A 22918-nucleotide genomic window follows, 5' to 3' on the forward strand; every position below is an offset into this window, starting at 1 on the left:
TATAAACCAATAAGAAAAATACATCTCAGGGCCAAAGGGGTGCTGCTTCCCACTTGTATGGTCTTGGGCAAGCTGTTAAATCTCTGGACCTCAGTTTCCTCATCTGTAAAATAAGCATTATAGGGTTGTTGTAAGGCAAGCTGATGTATTTCATGCACTTGGAATAGTGCCAGACACATTGGGAATGGTATATAAGTGTGTTATTTCTCTTAAAGTGATATATAGAAAAAAATGATCATGGCAAGTGGTGCTGATGTAGTAGAGACACAGGCACTGCTGCATGCTGCTAGAGGGATATAAAATGGTCCAGTCTTCTTGGAGGGCAATTTAGCATCATGCATCAAGCTCTTAGAATGCTACATTGCCCTGGATCAAATTCCATTGCAAGAATCTTTCCCAAGAAAATAAGAAGTCAAACATATGAAGAAATAGCTGTAAATGGTTTCCGTTCAGAACCGTGTACATTTATTTATGCAATACTGGAAAGGACACAAATGTCCAATAATAACAGATTCAGTGAGCAAATTATTGAACATCCATTTAGTAGACTATATCATCATTACAGATGATGTAAGCAAAACCACTATAAAAGGCATTTTGGGGAGAACTAGAATATGAAATATATATTGTTGGGTAATACTATTATGTCAATGCTGTTTCTTGGTGTGATAATGATCTTATGTTTCCTCGTAGGAGAATATAGGATACATGCTGAAGTGTTATGATGTCTGCAGCACACTTTCAAGTGGTTCGGGAAAAAAAAACATATATATGTTATTTCTGATATATATATAAAATATCAGAGAATGAGAGAAAGCAAATGTTAGTAATGGTGAATCTGGGTGAAGGATGGATGGGGTGTTTATCAACTTTTCTGTTTAAAATTTTTCAAAATAAAAACCTGGAAAAACATAAGCAAACATTTGAAGACCCAGAAAAACATGATATATTTCAATAAAACAAATGGACTATAATCAGTATGATCCCACTTTTGGTTAAAAGATTAGGATTAGCTGGTATTTTGCGGGGAGTCTGTCTATGTGCCATATACTGTGCAAAGCACTTACAGGCATTGTCTTATGTCGTTATAACCCCCCATGTGGTTTAGGAGGCAATACAGTTTTCCCCACATAAACAATCAATAGATGAAAATTCAAAGGTTAAAAACTTATTTAAAAACCACAAACCAGCCACTGGTACTTAAACATGAGTCTTTATGACCTTACGTCCACACTCTTGACTATTGATACTACTCTTTTGCACAAAGAGCAGAAGGTTGCTGCAGCTACTAAAATGATATTGATTGTACTTCATAATTATTGATAAGGGTGGTAATGGAGGTACATGTTCAATGCTTTAAAGAAGCAGAGCAAAGGGAGGGGCCAGTTCTTTAGGGCAGGATAGGAGTAGTGTGGTAGTTTTTACCAAAATGGTAACATTTGACCTGGGCTTTGAAGGATGCATAGGAGTACAACAGGAAAAAAAAAAGTAACAGTATTCAATACGGGGAACAGCATGAGTAAAGACACACACTATCTTTAAGAAACTATAAAACTGTCATTTGTTTTTAAAGAGTGTGGGTGTTGGTTATCCAAGCAGGGTGGTAGCTAATGAGGTTGGACAGAGACCAGCACTACTACCTTCTGATGCAATGGGAGCTAGTGTAGAAGAATGATCCAGGCAGCAGAGTAGAGGTAAGTTTGCATGGACAGTAAGTCTGGTACTGGGGACATCAAGTGAGGGCCTATTGGTAACAATCCCAACAGAAGGTGATGAGTGATTTTACCAGGATAAGGACAGTGGGAAGGCATTACATGGATACCCTCCCTAATAAATACCTGTCTTACAATATGATAAACTACCTACATGTGTGTCTTATCTCCTTGATGGTCCTTCGCTTGTCTATACTCATAACCATGCCTGATATTCTCCTGCCCTGCCTTGCCTACTTTGTATCATGGGGAACTCCCCTTCCCAGACCCTCTTGCCCTCCAGCTGCTTGATAGGTTTAGTCAGCAGGAGGCCCTGGCAGAAGATGTGAGGTAGGTGGAGAGGAGATCCCTGGGCTTTTCTGTCCCTCTCTGTCTGCTTCAGGTTGTATTCCTGGCAGCAGCTGTGTCTTACCTTTGACTCCAGTTCCTGCCAGACAGCCCCTCCCAACATAGGCTTCTTCCTGCTCAGCCTCCACTGTGGTTCTAGCTCTTGTCGGTTAGCTTGGCTTCTGGTAGTACCGTTTCCTTCCTTGTCCCTTCAGCCTTGGGGGTGGCTGAGGCTGCCTGCTGGTGCAAATTTCTCAGCTGCTTCCTCCCTGTCCATTTTTTTTTTTTTTAAACGGAGTCTCGCTCTGTCACCCAGGCTGCAGTGCAGTGGCGTAACCTTGGCTCACTGCAACCTCTGCCTCCCGGGTTCAAGCAATTCTCCTGTCTCAGCCTCCTGAGTAGCTGGGATTACCAGCACCTACCACCACACCCAGTTAATTTTTGTATTTTAGTAGAAACGGGGTTTCACCATGTTGGCCAAGCTGGTCTTGAACCCCTGACCTCAAGTGATCCACCCACTTCGGCCTCCCAAAGTGCTAGGATTACAGGCATGAGCCACCGCACCCAGCCTTCCCTGTCCTTTTAACTCCTCAGCTCTCCCATGCCTGCTGTAAATTATTCTTTGTATTAGATTCTTTTGGATTAAAACACCTAGAGTGGCTTCTATTCACTGGCTGGACTCTGACACATTCCCCACCTACAGCAGAAGTTCCTAATGGACAGAGACTCTCTCTCCATTTTTAGAATTCCACAGGAGGGACATGGCAGTTACTCAAGAATTATCTGATTGATTTCCTGGTCTCAGATCCCATCAGTGATTCTCATAGGCTCTCCTGTGTGGGGTCTGCAAAGAGAAGATATGGGGGAAAGAGGAACGAGTTCTTAATCCTCCTTCCGGGGGCTTTGCTTGGGTTGTGGAGTAGTTTCCTTTCATTCATTCTTTCATTCCTTCAATCAACAAACATGTTTTGAGTACCTAGTAAATGCTGGGGATATAGAATGAGCCTTTCCTTGTGGAGCTCGCATATTACTAGGGAACTTTGGTGCACCGGAAAGCCATTGGGGAGATGAGGCTGGTCCATTTTTCCCAGAGTCACTGACTAGAGAGAATCTGCTTAGGAAATAGAGACTTTTAGGGTACTTTTTGGGGGCAGATTCTGTGCTAACACACCTATCCATTCACTCCAATGAGCGTTTCTTGAGTACCTGCTATGTGCTAGTTGATGGGGTTTACAGTAGTGAATGAGACAAATAGGTCAACATCCTCATGCATCATATAGTCTAGTTGGGGTGACAGGTATTAAACAATAATGAGATAAATCTATAATAAAAACCAGAACACATGCACTGAAAGAGAAGTAAATATCCTACGAGAGCTGATAGTAGGAGAACGTCATCTAGCTTGGGGTTTCAATGGTCAGGTCAAGTCTCCCCAAGGAAGCGAGACCCAAGAAATGCCTGTCCTATTTTCTTACTGCTCTCTGAGTGCTTGTCACCAACATTCTCAGATTTTAACAGACCAGATTGCCTGAAGATAATGAACTTAGAAAGGTCAGCATTTCCTCCAGTCTGTCAATTCAATAAACTGACCTCCTATAGAATAACATTCCTGGTGGAGCAGAACGCTGCATTTGTGGTAGCTGTAATGATTGTCCACAAACATTCCAGTTCCCTTTACGGGTGGGTGTTAAGATTGTAGTTTCCTGCTCCTTTGGGGTTAGATGTGACCATGTGCCTGGCTTTAGCTAATGAAAAACAAACAGAAGCGATGTGGGTGTGTAACTTCCAGGTGAAAACCTTAAAATGTCAGTTTTATTCTTATGGTCTCCACCCCTTTTTCTGCCTCGTCAGTTTTAGAAGCGTGTGTTGAGAGGGTGCTTCCAGGGAGAGAGATGATGGCTTTCCCACTATGACAAAGGGTGCCTGATGCCCAAGACATAAAGAATCACTGCTAGGAGGGCCATGCTCACATTGGGATATGCTCTGACAGTCCCCAAAGTTAACAGGTGCCTTTTTAAAGCTCTTTGAGGCCGGGCATGGTGGTTCACACCTCTAATCCCAGCACTTTGGGAGGCCGAGGTGGGCGGATCACTTGAGGTCAGGAGTTTGAGACCAGCCTGGCCAACACAGTGAAACCCCATCTCTACTAAAAATACAAAAATTAGCCAGGCATGGTGGCAGGCACCTGGAATCCCAACTATTCGGGAGGCTGAAGCAGGAGAATCGCTTGAATCCTGGAGGCGGAGGTTGCGGAGGCCATAAGAATAAAACTGACATTTTAAGGTTTTCACCTGGAAGTTACACGCCACATCGCTTCTGTTTGTTTTTCATTGGCTAAAGCCAGGCACATAGCCACATCTAACCCCAAAGGAGCAGGAGGTTGCGGTGAGCTGAGATCACGTCACTACACTGGAGCCTGGGAGACAGAGCGAGACTCCACCTCAAAAAAATAAAATAAGTAAAGCTCTTTGAGTTATGTGACCTATCTGCTCTGCAAATGGGCGAGCCATTATGTTGACTTTGCAATTCTATTTCAGGAGAGAATTCAGAAGTGGAAAAATACATCTCCTTCTGATTTGAAGCAGACTGAAATTGGGTGGGTTCACTTATAATCATTTACCCAGTAGGAGAGTCTTCCATTCACAACACAGACATTAGCCTTAGCACAAGGATCATTGCGGAGGTTTACACATATGCATTTGGGAGACAGCTGATATTTGCATGGGGTGTGCTCAGAAATGATGCAGTGAAACATACAGAAGTTGTTCATTCATGTGTGTAATTCTCAAACTTCCCCTTTTCTGAAATTCATTGCACTTGCAGCTCTTATTAAAGTCCTTTTTTCAACTAAAAGCTCAGCAAAGGCAGGCTCCAGAAGGGAAGCTGAGTCCCCATAGCCTCCTGCCGCATAGCACTGTACCTGACCTATAATAAAAGTAACCAGCACTATCAAGCATTTACAGTGCTAGCCAGACACACTTCTAGTTATCTCATTTAAACCTCACAGCTGAGCCTCTGAGGAATGTATTATTATCCCCGACTGAAGATGAAGAGCAGAGGCCATTACTTTTAACTGCAAAACCATAATTTTGCACCAACCTAATAGTTAAGTAGTAGAGACAGGCTTCAATCCAAGTGGTGTTGCTTGGTACAATCATACATGGTAGATGCTCAGAAAACACCAACATGTATGAGTTCAGAACTCAGTATGTCTGAGTTCAGCCAAATGAGGCTAGTTTGTATTATGGTTGTTGGATTAGTTGTTGTGCTTACTCTTTGGTTTCTAAAATGCTGAAAGGCAAAGTATTATATTAGTACTCTGATTGACAGGTAGGATTCAAAATAGTTGGTGAAAATTGTTGTCTTTTAAAATAATTTTGTGGCTCTGATAAAAATAATATCTGTTTATTATAAAATGTTCAGAAGTTTAAAAAAAGAAAAAGAAGAAAACATCAGAATAAAATTAGAATAAACAAAACTCAATTAGCCTGGCATGGTGGCATGCACCTACAGTCCCAGCTACTTGGGAGGCTGAGGCAAGAGGATCCCTTGAGCTCAGGAGTTCGAGGCTACAGTGAGCACTCCTGCCACTGCACTCCAGCCTGGGCAACAGAGTGAGACCTCACTTCTTAAAAATCACCAGAAATCCAACAAACTAATTATAGCTATTGTTTCTAGACTTTCAATCAAATTGACACACTTATACACATATTTAGCTCTACATAAGGCATTGTACATAAACAGGATCATAGTACATATACTCTTTCAAACCTATTTTTAAAAACATTTCTTCATGCACCAGTATATTGTAGAAATAAAGGTCACCATCATTATTCTTTGCAACTGCTTAAGATTGTTTCTCAAAGTCCTATGTGACAACATGATCAAGAGCTTCCTTTATATTTTTAAAAAAGCATAAGGATCACCTTGGATAATATCAGAAGATATGATTTCTGGGAAGTCGCAAGCAATACCCATTGACATATTCATGTATATCAGTAAACTACCCTCCCCAAATGTATGCTCTGTCATGACATACATTCATCATCACTGGTTTTATAAACCTTTACCAATCTGGTAGGCAAAATAATCCTAGTAATTTAATTTCTGATTTTTTAATATATTTTTAATCTTTAGTATATGTTTATAGCCTAGTAGCGTTTCTTAGAGGATAACATATATTACTGGTAGTTTTGAATAGTTATTGTATTAGTCTGTTCTCAGGCTGCTAATAAAGACACACCCGAGACTGGGTAATTTACAAAGGAAAGAGGTTTAATTGACTCACAGTTTCACATGGCTAGGGAGGCTTCACAATCATGGTGGATGGCAAATGAGGAGCAAACACATCTTACACGACAGCAGGCAGGAGGACTTGTGCCGGGGAACTCCCCTTTATAAAATCATCAGATCTCGTGAGGCTTATTCGCTACCACGAGAACAGTATGGGGGAAACCGCCCTGGTGATTCAATAATCTCCACCTGGTCCTGCCCTTGACACGTGGGGATTATTACAATTCAAGGTGAGAGCTGGGTGGAGACACAGCTGAACCATATTAGTTATTTAGGTACAAAAATTTTCCTCCCAGCATCACTTACACCAGCTAATAAGCAGAAAGAACCAAAGGGGGAATCTGAACGCCAATGAAAGTATAAACATACAATGGAAGAATATCTTGTAGACACACACACATACACACACACACACACACACACACAGAGAGAGAGAATATTTTGGATGAATATGTGATGGCATGGGGAAATTATTATACTACAAAGTTTGAGAAAATTTTTTGAGGAAAAATCACAATGTGAAATAACTTGCAGAATAATCCCAATTGCGTTAAAATATATGTGTTTAAACAAAAAGGCTGGGGAAAAAATTAAAAGGCTAGAAGGAAATACTACAAGAAGTTGTTAATGTTGGTTACCTCCATGGCATGGGATTTTGGCTGACTTAAACTTTCTTAATTTTTTGTGCTTGCAGACACTGAATTTTCAAATAGTATGGGGCTAATATTTACCATTTGATTGACTTGTTTATTATTATCAGTGTGTGGGATCACTCACTCCCAGTTGCTTAACAGTATCATGAATGATTTACCTTCGTCAACCAAATGGACGTGTGCTTTGGTTTATTCATAATTCTAAGGATCACATTCATTCGTACTAGCACTATGTTGTGGACAAGATCCCTGCATTTAAGAATTGTGCCATCTGCAAGGGGAGAGAAGACATTTATAGCATAAGAAGAGGAAAGAGCATGTCTGCTGAGAAATAGCAAAATCTCCTAGAGGAGGTGGCATTTCAGCCCAGTCTTGAAGGATAAGTAGAATTTTTAATGAAACATTTGTTTTATTTTTCTTCTGACTCTATAAGAAATAAATGCTTATTACAGAAAACAGGAAAATGTGAGAGCTATTAACAGACATTTATAGGGTTATTATCAAGGTGGAACACTGTGCCAAATCCTACAGAGTACATTTTAAAAATCTCATTTAATCCCCCTTCCCCACTCCCAGAAACCCTATAAAGTGAGTGCGATTACTTTGTTCATTTCAAAGGCAAGGAGATAGATGTGCAAAGGGATTGAATGAGCGACTTCAGGATACGCGATTGGAAAAGCAGCAGAGATAGTACTGGAACCCAAGTCAACCTGGTGAAAGAGTCAACATACAGCCCATTGCTTTCAGTCCCTTTTTCCCTCTCCATGAAGTTTTTCCCTCATGGAGAAAATGAGGATTCTCTTGCTGCCTGCATTCTACTGAGTGTTCATCACTTTAGATAGATGATAGTAGCTGAAGGCATGGGGTAGGTGAGATCACCAGGGAAACATACAGAGAAGAGAGAAAGGCCTTGGGAACAAGCCCTAAGCTCAGAAATGGGACACCTTCCCAGGTCGGGGCTGGTGGAGAAGAGGCAGCATCAGGGAAAACATAGTGGAGCTAAGCTTGGATCTGAACATTAATGGTTGAGAAGGAAGGATGGAGAAGTGGAGGTGGGAGAAGAATGCCACAAGCAAAGGGAGCAGCATTTGCAAAGGCATATCAGATGCAAGAGACAATATGTTACCTTGGAAAATCAGCAAGCGATTTCAGGATGGCCGCAGCATAGGGTGCATGTGTATGTGAGTATGCCTGCCTATGAGTGCATGCATGTTTCTGTGTGTAGGTGTGTGAGTGTATCTGTGTATATCTGTGTGTCTACATGAGTGTGAGTGTGTGTTCAGAAGGCTGGGGTGATGAGACCCTAGAGAGGAAGTACAAATATCTCTTCAAGATAGAGATTTTATTTCATTTAGGTATATACTCAGAAGTGGCATTACTGGATCATATGGTAGTTCCATTTTTATTCTTTTTCTTTGGGTGGGGGGATCTTCCATACTGCTTTCTGCAATGGCTGTACCAATTTACATTCTGGCCATCCATCAATGTACAAGGGTTCCCTTTTCTCCACATCCTGGCCATCCATCCCTTATAAAGGTTTATGATATTATGGAAAGAGTCTGGAAACACAGTGAGATCTGGAAACAGATCCCTGAAATTCAGCTAATCAGTAGAAACTTTATCTGGAAGGTAATGGAGAGCCTTTGAATTTCTTTTTTGATAATTACAAAAAATGATAAAATGAAAACAAGGCTTTCAGAAGAATCTTGGGCTGGATGGTTTGGAGAAGGTAGGGGCAGGAGAACAGGAGACCAGTTGGTAGGAAAGTATAATAGTCAAAGTGGGAGGTGATCAGCATGTATATGAGCATAGCAGCTATAGGGCAATGGCAGATTTGAGGCTCACTCATATGAGAAACATGAGACAATTCACGAGATTATCTGAGAAAGTCTATTGACTCCCACCCCCACCCAGGTTTACTGAGGTATGATTGAAAAATAAAAATTATCTATATTTAGGGTGGATAATGTGATGTTTTGACATACATGTACATTGTGAATGATGACCACAATCAAGCTAAATAACAGATCCATCACCTCACATAGTTACCTTCTGTGTGTGATGAGGACATGCGAGACTACTCTTTTAACAAATTTTAAGTATATAACATGTTATTATTAACTATAGTCATCATGCTATACATTAGCTCTCCAGAACATATTGATCTTACAACTGAAAGTTTGTGGCCTTTGACCAATATTGTCCCCTTTTTGCCCACACTCCAGCCCCTGGTAGCCACCATTCTACTTTTTGTTACTATGAGTTCAACATTTTTTTAAAGAGTCGACGTATAAATGAGATCATGCAGTACTTGTCTTTCTGTGTCTGGCCTATTTCACTTAGGATAATATTCTCCAAGTTCATGATGTTACTGCAAATGACAGGATTTCCTTCTTTTCTAGAGCTGAATAATATTCCATTGCAGATATATACACACCACATTGTCTTTACCCATTTATCTGTGGATGGACACTTAGATATGTTTCCACATCTTGGTTATTGTGAATAAACTGCAATGAACATGGAAGTGCATCTCTCCCTTCAAGACAGAGATGTTCTTTTCCTTTTTTTTTTTTCTTTCTTTTGAGATGGAGTCTCACTCTGTCACCCAGGCTGAGGTGCAGTGGTGCAATCTTGGCTCACTGCAACCTCTGCCTCCTGGGTTCAAGCAATTCTTGTGCTTCAGCCTCCCAAGTAGCTGGGACTACAGGTGTGCACCACCATGCCTGGCAAATTTTTGTATTTTTAGTAAAGATGGGGTTTCACCATGTTGGTCTGGCTGGTCTCCAACTCCTGACCTCAAGTGATCTGCCCGCCTCAACCTCCCAAAGTGCTGGCATTACAGGTGTGAGCCACTGCACTCGACTGAGATTTTATTTTCTTTGGGTGTATACTCAGAAGTGGGATTGCTGGATCACATGGTAGTTCTATTTTTATTTTTGGGAACCTCCGTGCTGTTTTCCATAATGGCTGTACTCATTTACACCCCACCATCAGTGTACAAAGGTTCTCTTTTTTCCACATCCTTGCCAACACTTGTTATCTTTTGACTTTTTGATAATAGCCATCCTTACAGGTGTGCAGTGATATTTCATTGTGGTTTTGATTTGCATCTCCCGAATGATTAGTGATGTTGAGCATATTTGCATATACCTGTTGGCCATTGTTGAACATTCAAAGCAACAATTTAAAAGCATATCCTTACGTCCTTCATCAATTTACAACAAATATTTACTGAGCACTTATACTGTGCCAGGACTATGCATGGGAACCCCTAGCCCAGTGTAGAATCCAGACAAGTAACCAGGCTTTTGCAACCTAGTGTTGCAAGGGCCCAGAAATCAGCAACCACAGAAGGGGATGGAGGCAGTGGAAGCACCGAAGCCAGTCTTGAAACATCTGGGCCAGCTTCCTATAGGAGGGGATTCTAAGCTGAGAGACACAGTGTGCGGAGCTAGGAATCCCCATGTGTGTAAGATATGGTTTCTGCCTGGGTGGGTGGGGACAGACAAGTAGATGACACGATGCTATTTGACACAGGAATGCAGCTAAGCCATGCATATATATATTATATCTTTCTTTAGTCAGGAAAGAAGATTCTCCTTTGAGCAAATTTACTCCTTTTAAGAAGGCCGAGCTATTTGGAAAGATGCCCACCAGGATGGCAAAGTGGTGCTTGAGCCCTCCCTGCAGCACACGCCCAGGACTTTGAAGCAGGGACAGGGTCCTCCTGGCTGCTGAAAGGAATCGAGTTAACGAGCCCTAGTGGCAGGTGGCGAATGGCCGGAGATCCGGCCTCCCAGTGGTGTCCACCGCCCCGGGCCTCCGCTCGACAGGCTTATTTCCCTCCATGCTGGAGCAAACCCCGGCTGAAAGAGGGCTGCACTAATTGGTTTGCGTACCCGAAGTGGGAATAGAGAGGGAGGAAAACCATGTTTCAGGTGTTACAGGGGGGAAAAAAGTGAAATGCGAAACGCAGGGGAGAGAGCGACCGTCAGGCAGACACCTTGTGAACCGCGGTGGAGAGCACACCTAGGTGGGGAGGTCACCGGCCCAACCCACCACCCTCCGGGAGAATGAGGGCAGGGACAGCAGCAGGGGGCAGCATCCACGTCTCTACGCTTGCAAGAGTCCCCCAAGTCCCTGGCCACTGCTCCCCACTTCCTGCAGCCTCGGTGTCCGCCGGGGGCGTGTGTGAGGGGCGGGGCCGCATGGGGAGGAGGGATTTAAAAAAAAAAAAAGCGAGGTAATTAGCATTCTCCGATTCCACTGGCTCTCCGCCGCCCCTGCTTTGCATACGCCCGTCCCACTGGCTGCCCGGGGTTTGCTGGGGTTCGGCAAGGTTTGCAGCCGCCACGGCCGCTGCTGCGCTCCGGTGCAGGGCAGGCTGGCGCCGAGCGAACCAGGGCCGGGAACTGGGAGCCGGGAGCCGGGAGCCAGCTGCCCGCGGAGCTGCGGCGGCGGCGGCATCTGGGGTGGTCTCAGTCCCACGAACACCGTGGCCGGCGCCCGGTGGCTACTGCGCCCAGCGGGGCTCAGGGAGGAGCGGTCTAGACACTTTTTATTTTGGAAGAAAGGGGCAAGCCCCGGCGGGAGCTTCCTTCCCGGCCTGGCTCGCTCCCCATTGCGCCCAGCTCCGGCCCGGACTCTGGAAGATGACTCCAGGGTCTGCTCTGTATATTCCAGCGGCGGCAGTTCCGGGAGGCAGCCGAAAGTACTAACAGTTGGTAGCAGCGGCTGGTGGAAAAGTGAGCCGAGGCGGCGCGGACTCGGCTCTCCCCGCGCCCCGCGGCACGCGCTGCTCCTCGCCGCTCCTTCCCTTTGGCTCCCAGGCGGCTGCAGCATGAAGTGGCGCAGCGATGGCCAGGAGAGGTAAGAAGCCCGTGGTGAGAACGCTGGAGGATCTGACGCTGGACTCGGGTTATGGTGGCGCGGCGGACTCGGTGCGCTCCTCCAACTTGTCTTTGTGCTGTTCCGACTCGCACCCGGCGTCCCCGTATGGCGGGAGCTGCTGGCCGCCTCTAGCTGACTCCATGCACAGCCGGCACAACAGCTTTGACACCGTCAACACTGCCCTGGTGGAAGACTCCGAGGGGCTGGACTGCGCCGGCCAGCACTGCTCGCGGCTGCTGCCGGACCTAGACGAGGTCCCCTGGACTCTCCAGGAGCTGGAGGCGCTGCTGCTGCGTTCGCGGGATCCCCGGGCAGGCCCGGCGGTCCCCGGCGGCCTGCCCAAGGACGCGCTGGCCAAGCTGTCGACGCTGGTGAGCCGGGCGCTGGTGCGCATAGCCAAAGAGGCGCAGCGCCTGAGCCTGCGCTTCGCCAAGTGCACCAAGTACGAGATCCAGAGCGCCATGGAGATCGTGCTGTCCTGGGGCCTGGCCGCGCACTGTACGGCGGCTGCGCTGGCCGCACTGTCCCTCTACAACATGAGCAGCGCCGGCGGCGACCGCCTGGGCCGCGGCAAGTCGGCACGCTGCGGCCTCACCTTCTCCGTGGGCCGCGTGTATCGCTGGATGGTGGACAGCCGCGTGGCGCTGCGCATCCACGAGCACGCCGCCATCTACCTGACAGCCTGCATGGAAAGCCTCTTCCGGGACATCTACTCGCGGGTCGTGGCCTTCGGGGTGCCCCGGAGCTGCAGTGGCCCTGGGTCAGGCTCGGGCTCCGGCCCAGGCCCGAGCTCGGGCCCTGGTGCGGCCCCCGCGGCGGATAAAGAGCGGGAGGCGCCCGGGGGAGGAGCGGCAAGCGGCGGCGCCTGCAGCGCAGCCAGCAGCGCCAGCGGGGGCAGCAGCTGTTGCGCCCCGCCGGCCGCCGCAGTCCCGCCGGCAGCCGCCGCCAACCACCACCATCACCACCACCATGCGCTCCACGAGGCGCCCAAGTTCACCGTGGAGACCCTGGAGCACACGGTCAACAACGACTCGGAGATCTGGGGTCTCCTGCAGCCCTACCAGCACCTGATCTGCGGGAAGAACGCCAGCGGTAAGTGTCTGCGCAGGTGCCACTCCCTCTCACCCAACCTGACCAACTCTTGGCGCAAGTTTGCCTCGCGTCCCCCTCCCGCGTCTTCCCAGCCACGCGCTGCTGTCCCAAGCCGCTGAGGAGGCGGCCGGGCTGGAGGTAGCCAGAACAAGAGGTTGCCTGTTTCCTCCTGCACTCGGGTGCGCGTATTTTACGCTGCTGGTGCTGTCCCAGGTCCGGGAGCGCGAGGTTCCGCCCCCGGTGCGGGGCGGGGCGACAGCTGCCTCCAGCAGGCAGTGAGCAAAACCCAGCACCATTTTTTGGAGCAGGGTTGAGATCATTTGCGCTTAGTACATATACTCCACCCCTGCACTGTTTGTTTTGACCTTGAAGATGCCACTTCCTTGGGCGCATGAATTGGGCTCCCTAGGACTTGGGAGGAGGCGCGTTCCGCTCTCCGCAATCCAGTGCTCCCACTTCCCCCACTCCCTCGGGGGGCATTCAGTGCACGGGGGAAGGAGGGGCCTGGCGGCCGTACCGGCTGAATGGTTGAAAGCTTGCACGCCCTAGACAGTCGTAAAGGTGTGTGTGGTGAGACTGGGGTGCGGGAAGACTTGTCGGTGCCAAGTTTTTCCAGAGCAGTTTTTGAGGGCTAGAGCACACAGCTGGTGGGGGCTGCGGGATGGACAAAGCCCCCAATTCCAGCCTCCCAGCTCTTGGCCTCTCCATTCCCTCTGGCAGGGAGCTGCAGCTCTCACCACTTGGCTGAAGGAGCGCCTCTGGGGATCTGGGCAGGATGGAGCTGGCGGGGGGCAGTTCTGGAGGGGGTTGTTAGTTTAGGGCGTCGTTTCCAGCAGGTTCTATCATCGTCTCTTCATGCCCCACTGTTTTGAAGGCCTGAGCTGGGTAGGTTTGAACCCGCAGTTCTGTCCTTGAAGGGGGTGGGGCCGGGGCGCTTGTTTTCGAGAGCTCGCGCTGGCGGTGCTGCCCGTCTGCGAAAGCCGGAGCTAGACACTTCAAAGCTTCAATTTTCCACAGGAAATGGTAGAAGCGTAACTGGAGACTCTAAAGGCGAAATAAAACTTTGTTACATATTCGGCGGTTTGGCCAGAGGTTGCGCGGTTGGAGCTGAAATGCAGTCTTTCTGGGCAGATTTCATTCATGTTGCTGCCTGTCTGTTTCCCGGGGGCTAGAGGAGCACTGCGGTGGGCGGTGCCAAGGGTGTGCATGTGCGTGTGAGAGTCTGTGTGCGCGCGCGTCTGTGCGTGTGTAAGTGTGCTTGTGAGTGTGCGCAGGAACAAGCGGGCGCGCGGGGCGCCCGGCTCCAGCCGAAGCCTTTGGAAACCGACCCTGCCGCCCTCGGTCTCTTCACCTGGATTTGATCATCAGTGGGGGAGGGGAAGGAAGGAGCAAAGCGGGTGTGTGTTTGTGTGTGTTGGGGAGGGGAATCCGCACTGATCTCGGAGACTCTTCGGGATCTCTTTGCCAGAGCCCTTCCCCGTCTGCTGCCAGCCAGGGCACAACCCTCAAAGAGAGGATATCTTCGAGGCCACACACACACACACACACACACACACACACACACACACTCTGAAATCTCGACTAAGATGGAAACATCTGGGGAGAAGGCATTGGGCTTTGTATGTGCTTCTTCAGAATGCGGGGATTCACCTGCAAAACCTGGGAGCTTTGGACTGGATTGCTCTTTGTTTGAAACCCTACCTCCACCAAAAAGCACAGAGGGGCTTAATTTCCTTCCTGGTGGCTCCCATGACAATCGTCTTTTACTCTTTGCTGCCCCTGACTCCCAGCTCCTTACCCACCTTCTGGGCCTGGAACTTCTTCTTTTTTCTCCCTCAGTATTTCCTTTGGAAGGCTCTAGTGTGGAAATCTGGTCACCCTGCCCTACTTCTGTCATTGCCATTATCCTGAAGTTGTGAGTTTGGACAAGTCACTTTACATCTTTGGGCCTCAGTTGCCTCATCTGTAAAATAGGGGGCTAGATATGTAATACACCCCCAGGTCCTCTTGTAGCTCTGTGTTAGTTGCTTCTATATTTTTTCAAATAGGTTTTACTTTTATGAACCTTAACAACTTTTAAAAACAGTTTTTGTGTTTACCCTTTTTGGAGGAAGTATAATTTAAGGAAGGAGAAGACCACAGAGTTGGTTTTGGGCAGGGTGAGTGTGTGGCGGCTGGGGTTTGCTGCCATCACAACCTCTCCCACACCACAGCGCTTAACTCTTGGGTTTCGGGGCCCCTTCAGCCTCCTCTGGGTATGAGATATACTATAATTTCATTGTGATCTCTTCGTGCCTTTTCTTTGGGCTTGTTTAAAATGGCAGGTTGAATATGCAGAAGAGTTAAAGAATGAGTGATTAATTCCTTAGGTATTGGAATCATACATTAAACATCAAACCTATTTCTTAAACTATTTTGTACGGAGTCTTTCTGATCTGCAAGCCTTATTAAGGACAACATACCTTACATAATAGATTTTCCCTCCTTTAACTTGGTAGCATCATTTATTTATTCATTTGTGAATTCATTTGTTTATCGACACTTATTACAGTTGCCGAATTCTAGGGTCTGAGCAAGTGCTGGGTAAGAGGTAATAACAGCTAACATGTATCCAGCAGGGCTCTGTATATTGACCCATTTGATCCCCAGTACCTCTTGAAAAGGTACTACACTATTATCCCCATTATATACAGGAAGAAACTGAGGCATAGGGAACTTAAGTATCTTGCTTATTTAAATGCAGATAGCCTGGCTCCAGAGTCCGTACTCTTAACTCCTGTCTGTATGACTCTTTAGTGACAGATGAGTTCCCTGCCTTCAGGCATCCCACCTGCCCTTTATTACCCACACAGGTGAACAGAGACCCTTTCTGTCATATAATTCCTGAATTATATACTTTTTGTTCCTCTCAAATGGAACTGGGCAGAACTGGATTTTTCATGTTTTTCTATCCCCTGCTAAGCCTAAGAGAGGCCCTAGTACACAGTTGGAGCTTATTAGATACCTTTTTGAGTTGAGCAAGCTATTGTACTGTATTATACAATGATGTCCTGAAAGAAGCTATTGCTTTTTGAGTTTCTTGAATCATCTTTGCAAGTTTTTCTACTTTGTTGTTATTGTTGTTCTAAAGAAGGGGTCTCACTATGTTGCCCAGGCTGGTCTTGAACTCCTGAGCTCAAGAAATCCTCCCACCTCAGCCGAGTAGCTGGGACTACAGGCAGGCACTGGCTCCAAGTTCTTCTTCCTTGGTTGCCCCTTCTTACTGCCACTTCTGTACCTGTCCACCTTTCTAATTTGCTGCTGCTAAACTGCCCAGGCTAAGGAATTGTGAAACTAGTCACATGGGACTGGATTCGGAAAAAAAAGATAATTGGCTCTAAAGCAAAAGAAGGCTTAGGGGCTCTCGAAAATCACATCCATGGGTTTGCTGTGGGCATGAACTTTGTGGTTATGTAAAAACTTTTCAGAACTGGAGTTTTGTGTTGATTTTCAGCTGTTTTGAAGAGCCGGGGAAACAGCTAAGGGACCCCATTGATGTTTCTGTGGAGTTTTAAAAATTTGACTTGATTGAGCTAAATAAGGAGGGGGCAGAAGTACTTCACTGTGCCTTTGTATGTGCTAGTCATTGTACCTTAAACTCCTTTAGAGCTGGCCAGTTCCTACTCATCCTTGAAGACTTGGCTTCAAGAATGAGTTGGTCTTCCTGGCTTCCTTATGAGGGCTTCCTTGATGCAACCCCTTCTCCATTCTTATTCATCTCTGTGTCTCCTTCCATATCACTCAGCACAGTGCCTGGCACTTTGTATAACAGATACTCTCTACTGCTTGTTAAACGAATATAACAAGCTCATTCAATTTTAGGCATTTAAAATTTGCCTATCACCTGTAAAGGCAGTTGTTAAGAGAACGGCCTCTGGTGTTGGACCTCTAGGATTTGAATTTCAAGGCTGCCATTTTCTAGCTGTGTGTTCTTAGGTATGCGACCCAACCTCTCTGTCCTCCAGTTTCCTCAGCTGTAAAACAGAGGTAATAATTACAAGGATTAAATGAGATTATGTGTCTAAGGCTATTATAATCTGGTGCTGACACATGGTAGGTGCTAAAATGATGATGATAGTTGTGATAATCCAGGCACAATGGTATCTCATCTCTATCACATCCAGATTAATTCATTCCCACATGCTCAGGGTGGATGGAGCCAACAAGGCACAGAATTTTAACTGGATCCTCCTTTTTAATATAGCACCAAGTAACTCAGTACACCCACCTCAAGGATTGATGCCATGGGCACAGCCCTGTGGCCAGGGTCACAAAAAGATTGTTTTGGTCAAAGGAAAATAGCTTATTTTGGGGAGGCTGAGGCAGGAAGATTGCTTGAGGCCAGGAGTTTGAGACCAGCTGAAGCAACATAGTAAGATCTCAGCTCTACAATAAATAAATAAATAAATAAATAAATAAAATAAAATAAAATTAAGGTAGCTTATTTTATTTGCTGTATTTTAAACTTCAATGATATCTACCTTTAGTGAAGCAGCACCAGGAAACCTTCTGGAAGTAGTCCCTTATGTTAATTGGGATGTGGGTTCCGAGGTATATGCATTTGTCAAACGGGGTTTCACCATGCTGGCCAGGCTGGTATCTAATGGTAAACCTAGTATTTGTGCATTTTACTGTATTGTGAAATATACTTCAGTTAAAAAAAAGACACACCAAAAAAAAAGCCATAGGCATTCTTGAATTAAATTTTGTTTTAAATGTACAATTTGAAGGGCAGACCAGAAGAGGCAGTATGGAATGATGAAAAGGAAAGGGAGAAAGACCTTACGCTTAGATTTAACCCCAAATTTTCACTCTACCATTCTCTAGCAAGTGACTTAATTTTGCTGAACTTAGTTTTCTCATCTGTACAGTGAGGATTACAAAACAAAAGAAGATGTATTTTAAAGAGGAAGAAAACCCAAACCGAACGCAATGGGCGATTACAAAGATGAAATCAGATACAGTTTATAAAAACACCTGCCACATAGTAGGCACTCGATAATAATGGCTTCCTCAAAAAACAGATTATTCAGGCTGGAGATAACAATAATACTTGTGGGATTTTGAATAGTCTCTTTCATTTCAGGGATCCCCAATCACTTTATAAACATTAATTAACACAAGCCCTCACCTGTCAGCACGGGCTTGGAGGGTAGGTTGGTTTTCAGGTCTCTTGCTTTTCTATTGTCTCTGCACAAAATGCTTGCTCAGCCGTTTTCCTGTCCCTAAACTGGTCATGCTGTTCTGTTGAGCAGTGTTGCTGTGTTGGACCAAAAATGTCACAGAAGGAACCCAGCTTCTCAAGAGGAACAACAAATGCTATCTCAAGAGCCAGCTGTAGCAGTATCTGTGCTCACAGAGCACCTTTTTAATTAACTGGCTTGATGTAAATTAAAACTTGGAATTTGGGTCAGTAGAGGGTGATTTGGTTTTCTGTGCAGACTTGCTAGTTCAGTGCTGGGGCATTTGCAAGTTGGGTGTTTCCTGAAACATAAAATAAAAATAACAAAATAAAAACAATGAAGGACTAACCTGAAGACCTAGGGTCAAGGGTGGAGTTGATGAACTTTGAATAGAAGGAAGGCCTCTAATTCTGAGTCTGTTAGTATTTGTGAACTTGAGCCAGGCACCAAACTCATTATTACCAAACTTATTATCTACTGAGAGGTAAATACAAAATAGTAATTGACTCTGGAGTCAGGCACACCTGTAAGCTGCAGTTTCCCTATCTGTAAAATGGGTATTATAATAAACAGCTCTACTTGTATAGCTTATTATATGCCAGGCACTATTTTAAGAGCTTTATGTATTAAAATCATTATAGTTACATCAGCTATTATTATTATTATTATTGAGATGGAGTTTTGCTCTTGTTGCCCAAGCTGGAGTGCAATGGTGCAATCTCAGCTCACTGCAACCTCCGCCTCCCAGGTTCAAGATATTCTCCTGCCTCAGCCTCCTGAGTAACTGGGATTACAGGTATGCGCCACCATGCCCAGCTAATTTTGTATTTTTAGTAGAGACGGGGTTTCACCATGCTGGCCAGGCTGGTTTCGAACTTCTGACCTCAGGTGACCCACCCATCTCCGCCTCCCAAAGTGCTGGGATTACAGGCATGAGCCCCCGTGCCTAGCCTCATCAGCTATTATTAAAGACAGTTCAGAAATCTCAGTAGCTTAACACAATAGAAATTCATTTCTTACACACTTAAACTCTGATTGGGAGAGGAGTGGGGTTGGAGGAGGTAGGAGGGTCATTTAGGTACCAAGCTTGATTAATGGAGAGTTTGCCTTTTTTATCTTCTACATGTGGCCTTCAGTACCTTTCTTGGGCATTCATCCAGCCAGTAGGTAGAGGGAGACAGTGAGTGTGGAGGAGCTTAAGAAAGGTGGTACAGGCTAAGCCTGGAGGGACTTAATGTTGCTTGTGTTCACATATCATTGACCAGATGTATCATTGGCTCTCTGACCACCAATACGTGTGTGCCTCCTTCTTCCTATGCACAAAACACATTCTCTTTTCCCTAAGGGAGGAACCCACATTTTTTCTGATCCCTGCTTCCAACTTAAAGTTCAGAGTCATGGATAGTCCTATCCATGAAGCTGAGTGTGGCACCTCACCTTGGTCCAGGGACCCATGAGGCAAAACAAACATATTATCTGCCACTCTGCATTCATATCCCACATCTGAGCAGGGTGGGATAACCATCATGAAACTCCCATTTGGAAAAGATAATCATGGAAGGTACACACACAGCAGTCACTGGTCCTCAGTAGTGATGAAATCTTGCCAAACAAGCATTGTGGGGTTGTATCCTAGCAGTGGGTGAAGTTCCTGGATTAGGTCCTGATTCTTCTCCTGATGGGAATTTACTAGTTCATTGTTCTCCACCCTCTCAGCTGTGCTGGTGGGAGGATTTTCTTTGTTATTTTTCGTGGCCACACCTGAAGTTGGTCGTGGGCAGTATGGCCTTCTTGGGGGCTCTAAATCTTTTGTGACCTAGTTCTTTCCCTTGAACCTTTGGGGGCCCAAGGATTGTTTTAATGCAGTAACAGTAAAAGACTATTAAAATTAAGGTTTATAGATTTTGCAATGCAATTCCCTCAACAATTTAGTAAGACTTTCATCTATGATGTCTAATATGCCAGTAGCCACACCCAGAGTTATTTCCTAGACTTAATTCTGAAGCCCGGATTATTACTTCCTTTTCCCCATACCTCTCTTTCTCTCTAAATTTAATGGCAGCTACCTTGAGGTCATCAGGCTTAGGTGGGAAGCTTATATTCTTAATATGATACTTATTTCACTTAAATGTCTTCTCACTCTTTTGTCTTATTGTTTGGGGTTTAGACATAGTTGTCTGTTTTTACCTCTCCGCTATTCCTTTCTTTTTTTTTTTTTTTTTTTTTTTTTTTTTTTTTGAGACGGAGTCTCGCTCTGTCGCCCAGGCTGGAGTGCAGTGGCGCGATCTCGGCTCACTGCAAGCTCCGCCTCCCGGGTTCACGCCATTCTCCTGCCTCAGCCTCCCGAGTAGCTGGGACTACAGGCGCCCGCTACCACGCCCGGCTAATTTTTTTGTATTTTTAGTAGAGACGGGGTTTCACCGTGTTAGCCAGGATGGTCTCGATCTCCTGACCTCGTGATCCGCCCGCCTCGGCCTCCCAAAGTGCTGGGATTACAGGCGTGAGCCACCGCACCCGGCCCCGCTATTCCTTTCTAAAACTACTTTCAAACTGGTTAATTTAGGCCTGAGTTCTTCTCTTTCCCTAGTACCTTACTTAACTCAGCCAGGAACAGTTAGCAAACTTTATTACCATTATTTTTTCCAGTCTCTTTCTATAGAGCATACAGGCTTAGTAGGCATGAGCTCTGACTGCCAAGTTATCATAGATGACAGTTTAATGAGACATTTTACTTCTGTATCACATGGGTCTCCAGTTTTCCAGGCTCTAGTATAACCTGCTACCTGACTTCTAAGCCAATGTCACATGTTTTAAGCAGCCCACTTCTGGAACTAAGTTCTATATTAGTTAGGGTAATGCTAGCTGATGTGTCACATGAATCCTAACCATCTTAGTGGCTGAACATAATGAAAGCTGCTTTCTCATTCATGTAGAGTCCACCTGATGGCAGGGGAGAGAGGTGCTCTGTCTGTGGAAGTTGATGAAAGCTCTGCCATCTTGGACGCATAACTCCCGGAGATGTCTCTGATTGAGGATGATAGAGAATGTGGAGGATTATAATACAGTCCTGGGTGCGGGTGTGTCAATTCCTTCCGCATTCCAATGACCAGCGCTCAGTCACATGGCCTCCACTAGATGTACGGGGGCTGAAAATTATGGTCTCTGGCAGGGCAGCCACCCACAGCCACAAGTCTACACTATCAGAGGGGCATAAGCATTTAATAGAGAGCCAGCCATCTCAACAACCGTACAAAGCAGGCGCTATTATTATCCCCATTTTACAGATTAAGAAGTTGAGGAACAGAAGGTTTAATGAATTTGCTTAGGTGACATGGCTTGCAAGTGGCCGGCCAGATTTGAATTAGGCATTTGGCAGACTGCCTTATAGAATGCTTGTGAGGAGTAAAATGACATAATGAATGTGAAACGTTGATCCTAGCATCTCATATGCACTTAATAACTGTTATCTTTATCTTTATTATTATCGATAGTATCATTCTATACTGAAAGTGGAGTGGTTTAACAGTGAATGGATGCAAAGGTAAAATGTCAATCTGAATGAGTGGGCGCTCCAGGAAAATTGTATTACGTGTCTGTCTTTTCTTCTTTGCCTTCTCCTGCATTTTATCCACAGAGGGAACTACCAGTTGCTGAACCAGGGACTCTTCCAGGATTTCCACACACATGACTTCATTTAATCTCCACACTGTTCTTGTGAAATGACCGTTTCTTATCCCCATTGTGCTGAGGAAGAAACTGAAGCTCAGAAAAGTTCAGCAACTAGTTCAGGATGCCACAGCTACAAAGTAGTTGAGTTGGGACTTGGGCTCAAAAGCCTGTGCGCTGAACTGCCGCAGCCCAGTGGTGAAATCTGGATCATAGGGGCCCCCAGGAGGATCCCAGAAGGACTCAAGTGCAGCCTGAGGGGCGTGTGGGGTAGAGGGCGGGGCTTGCCTTGGTGGTGGTGGCTATGGTTGATGATTGTCCTTGCGCATAATATGTGGTCGCAGGTCTTTTTTTAGTCCCCGCCGGCTTCCCCTCTCCCTGGCTGCCCCATGAGTCACTTCCCAGCTGTCCATCAGATCACAGCGTAGCCTCCTCAGCTGGAGGCCCTGGGGAAATAGCTGGCTTTACCGTCTCCAGGGACAGCTCCCCCCATACCCTGCCTAGCTGGGTGGGCTCAGTGCCATAAGAAGCACAGGCCCTCTGACAAGTAGAACCGAATTCAGAAAACTGTGACATACAGGAGAATTGCTTCCATTTCTACTGCAGAGGAGACTGAGGCTAGTCCTCCCTGAGAATCACAGAGCTGGGTTTTTCCCAGACTCTGGAGTTAGGTGGACCAGGGTTCAAATTCTGGCTCTATTGCCTACAAGCCAGGTGATCTTGGGCAAGTCAGTTCATCTTTCCCAGCCTCAATTTTCTCGTCTGCTTAATAAGGATAATGGTAGTGCTCCCTCATAAAGAAAATGTCGTTGAGAGAATAAAATGAGTTAATTCATATAAAAGTCTTTAGAATAATATTGGACACATCATAAGTACTCAATATCTGTTAATAATAATCATCATTATTATTAAGTGCTTAAGCAGTGCCAGCCTCCTTGCTGAAAGAACTACTCCGTGGATGCTGCCTCATTTACTGAGTGACTGAAAAGCCTTCTATAGTTTGTCAGTAAACAGACTTCTGGACTTTGACCACTTATTAGCTGTGTGATGTCAGGCAAGT

At 45.8% G+C, this 22918-nt stretch overlaps 1 protein-coding gene across 4 annotated transcripts in view; it reads left to right on the forward strand.

The window, feature by feature from the left end:
* Positions 1–11306: 11306 nt before the first annotated feature.
* The window catches only part of ABTB3 (ankyrin repeat and BTB domain containing 3), a 341504-nt gene continuing 329892 nt past the window's right edge, over positions 11307–22918 (forward strand). The window contains exon 1 of one of the 4 annotated variants that reach the window (XM_034934402.3): positions 11307–12970. In XM_034934402.3, coding sequence (XP_034790293.2) covers positions 11845–12970 — 1126 coding nt within the window. In that variant the 5' untranslated portion in view covers positions 11307–11844. The remainder of the gene's footprint in view (positions 12971–22918) is intronic. The other 3 variants (XM_034934401.3, XM_034934400.3, XM_034934399.3) reach the window with 3 other exon arrangements.

This window comes from Pan paniscus, chromosome 10 (assembly GCF_029289425.2).
Source record: "Pan paniscus chromosome 10, NHGRI_mPanPan1-v2.0_pri, whole genome shotgun sequence".
In the NCBI taxonomy this organism is placed as follows: Eukaryota; Metazoa; Chordata; class Mammalia; order Primates; family Hominidae; genus Pan; species Pan paniscus.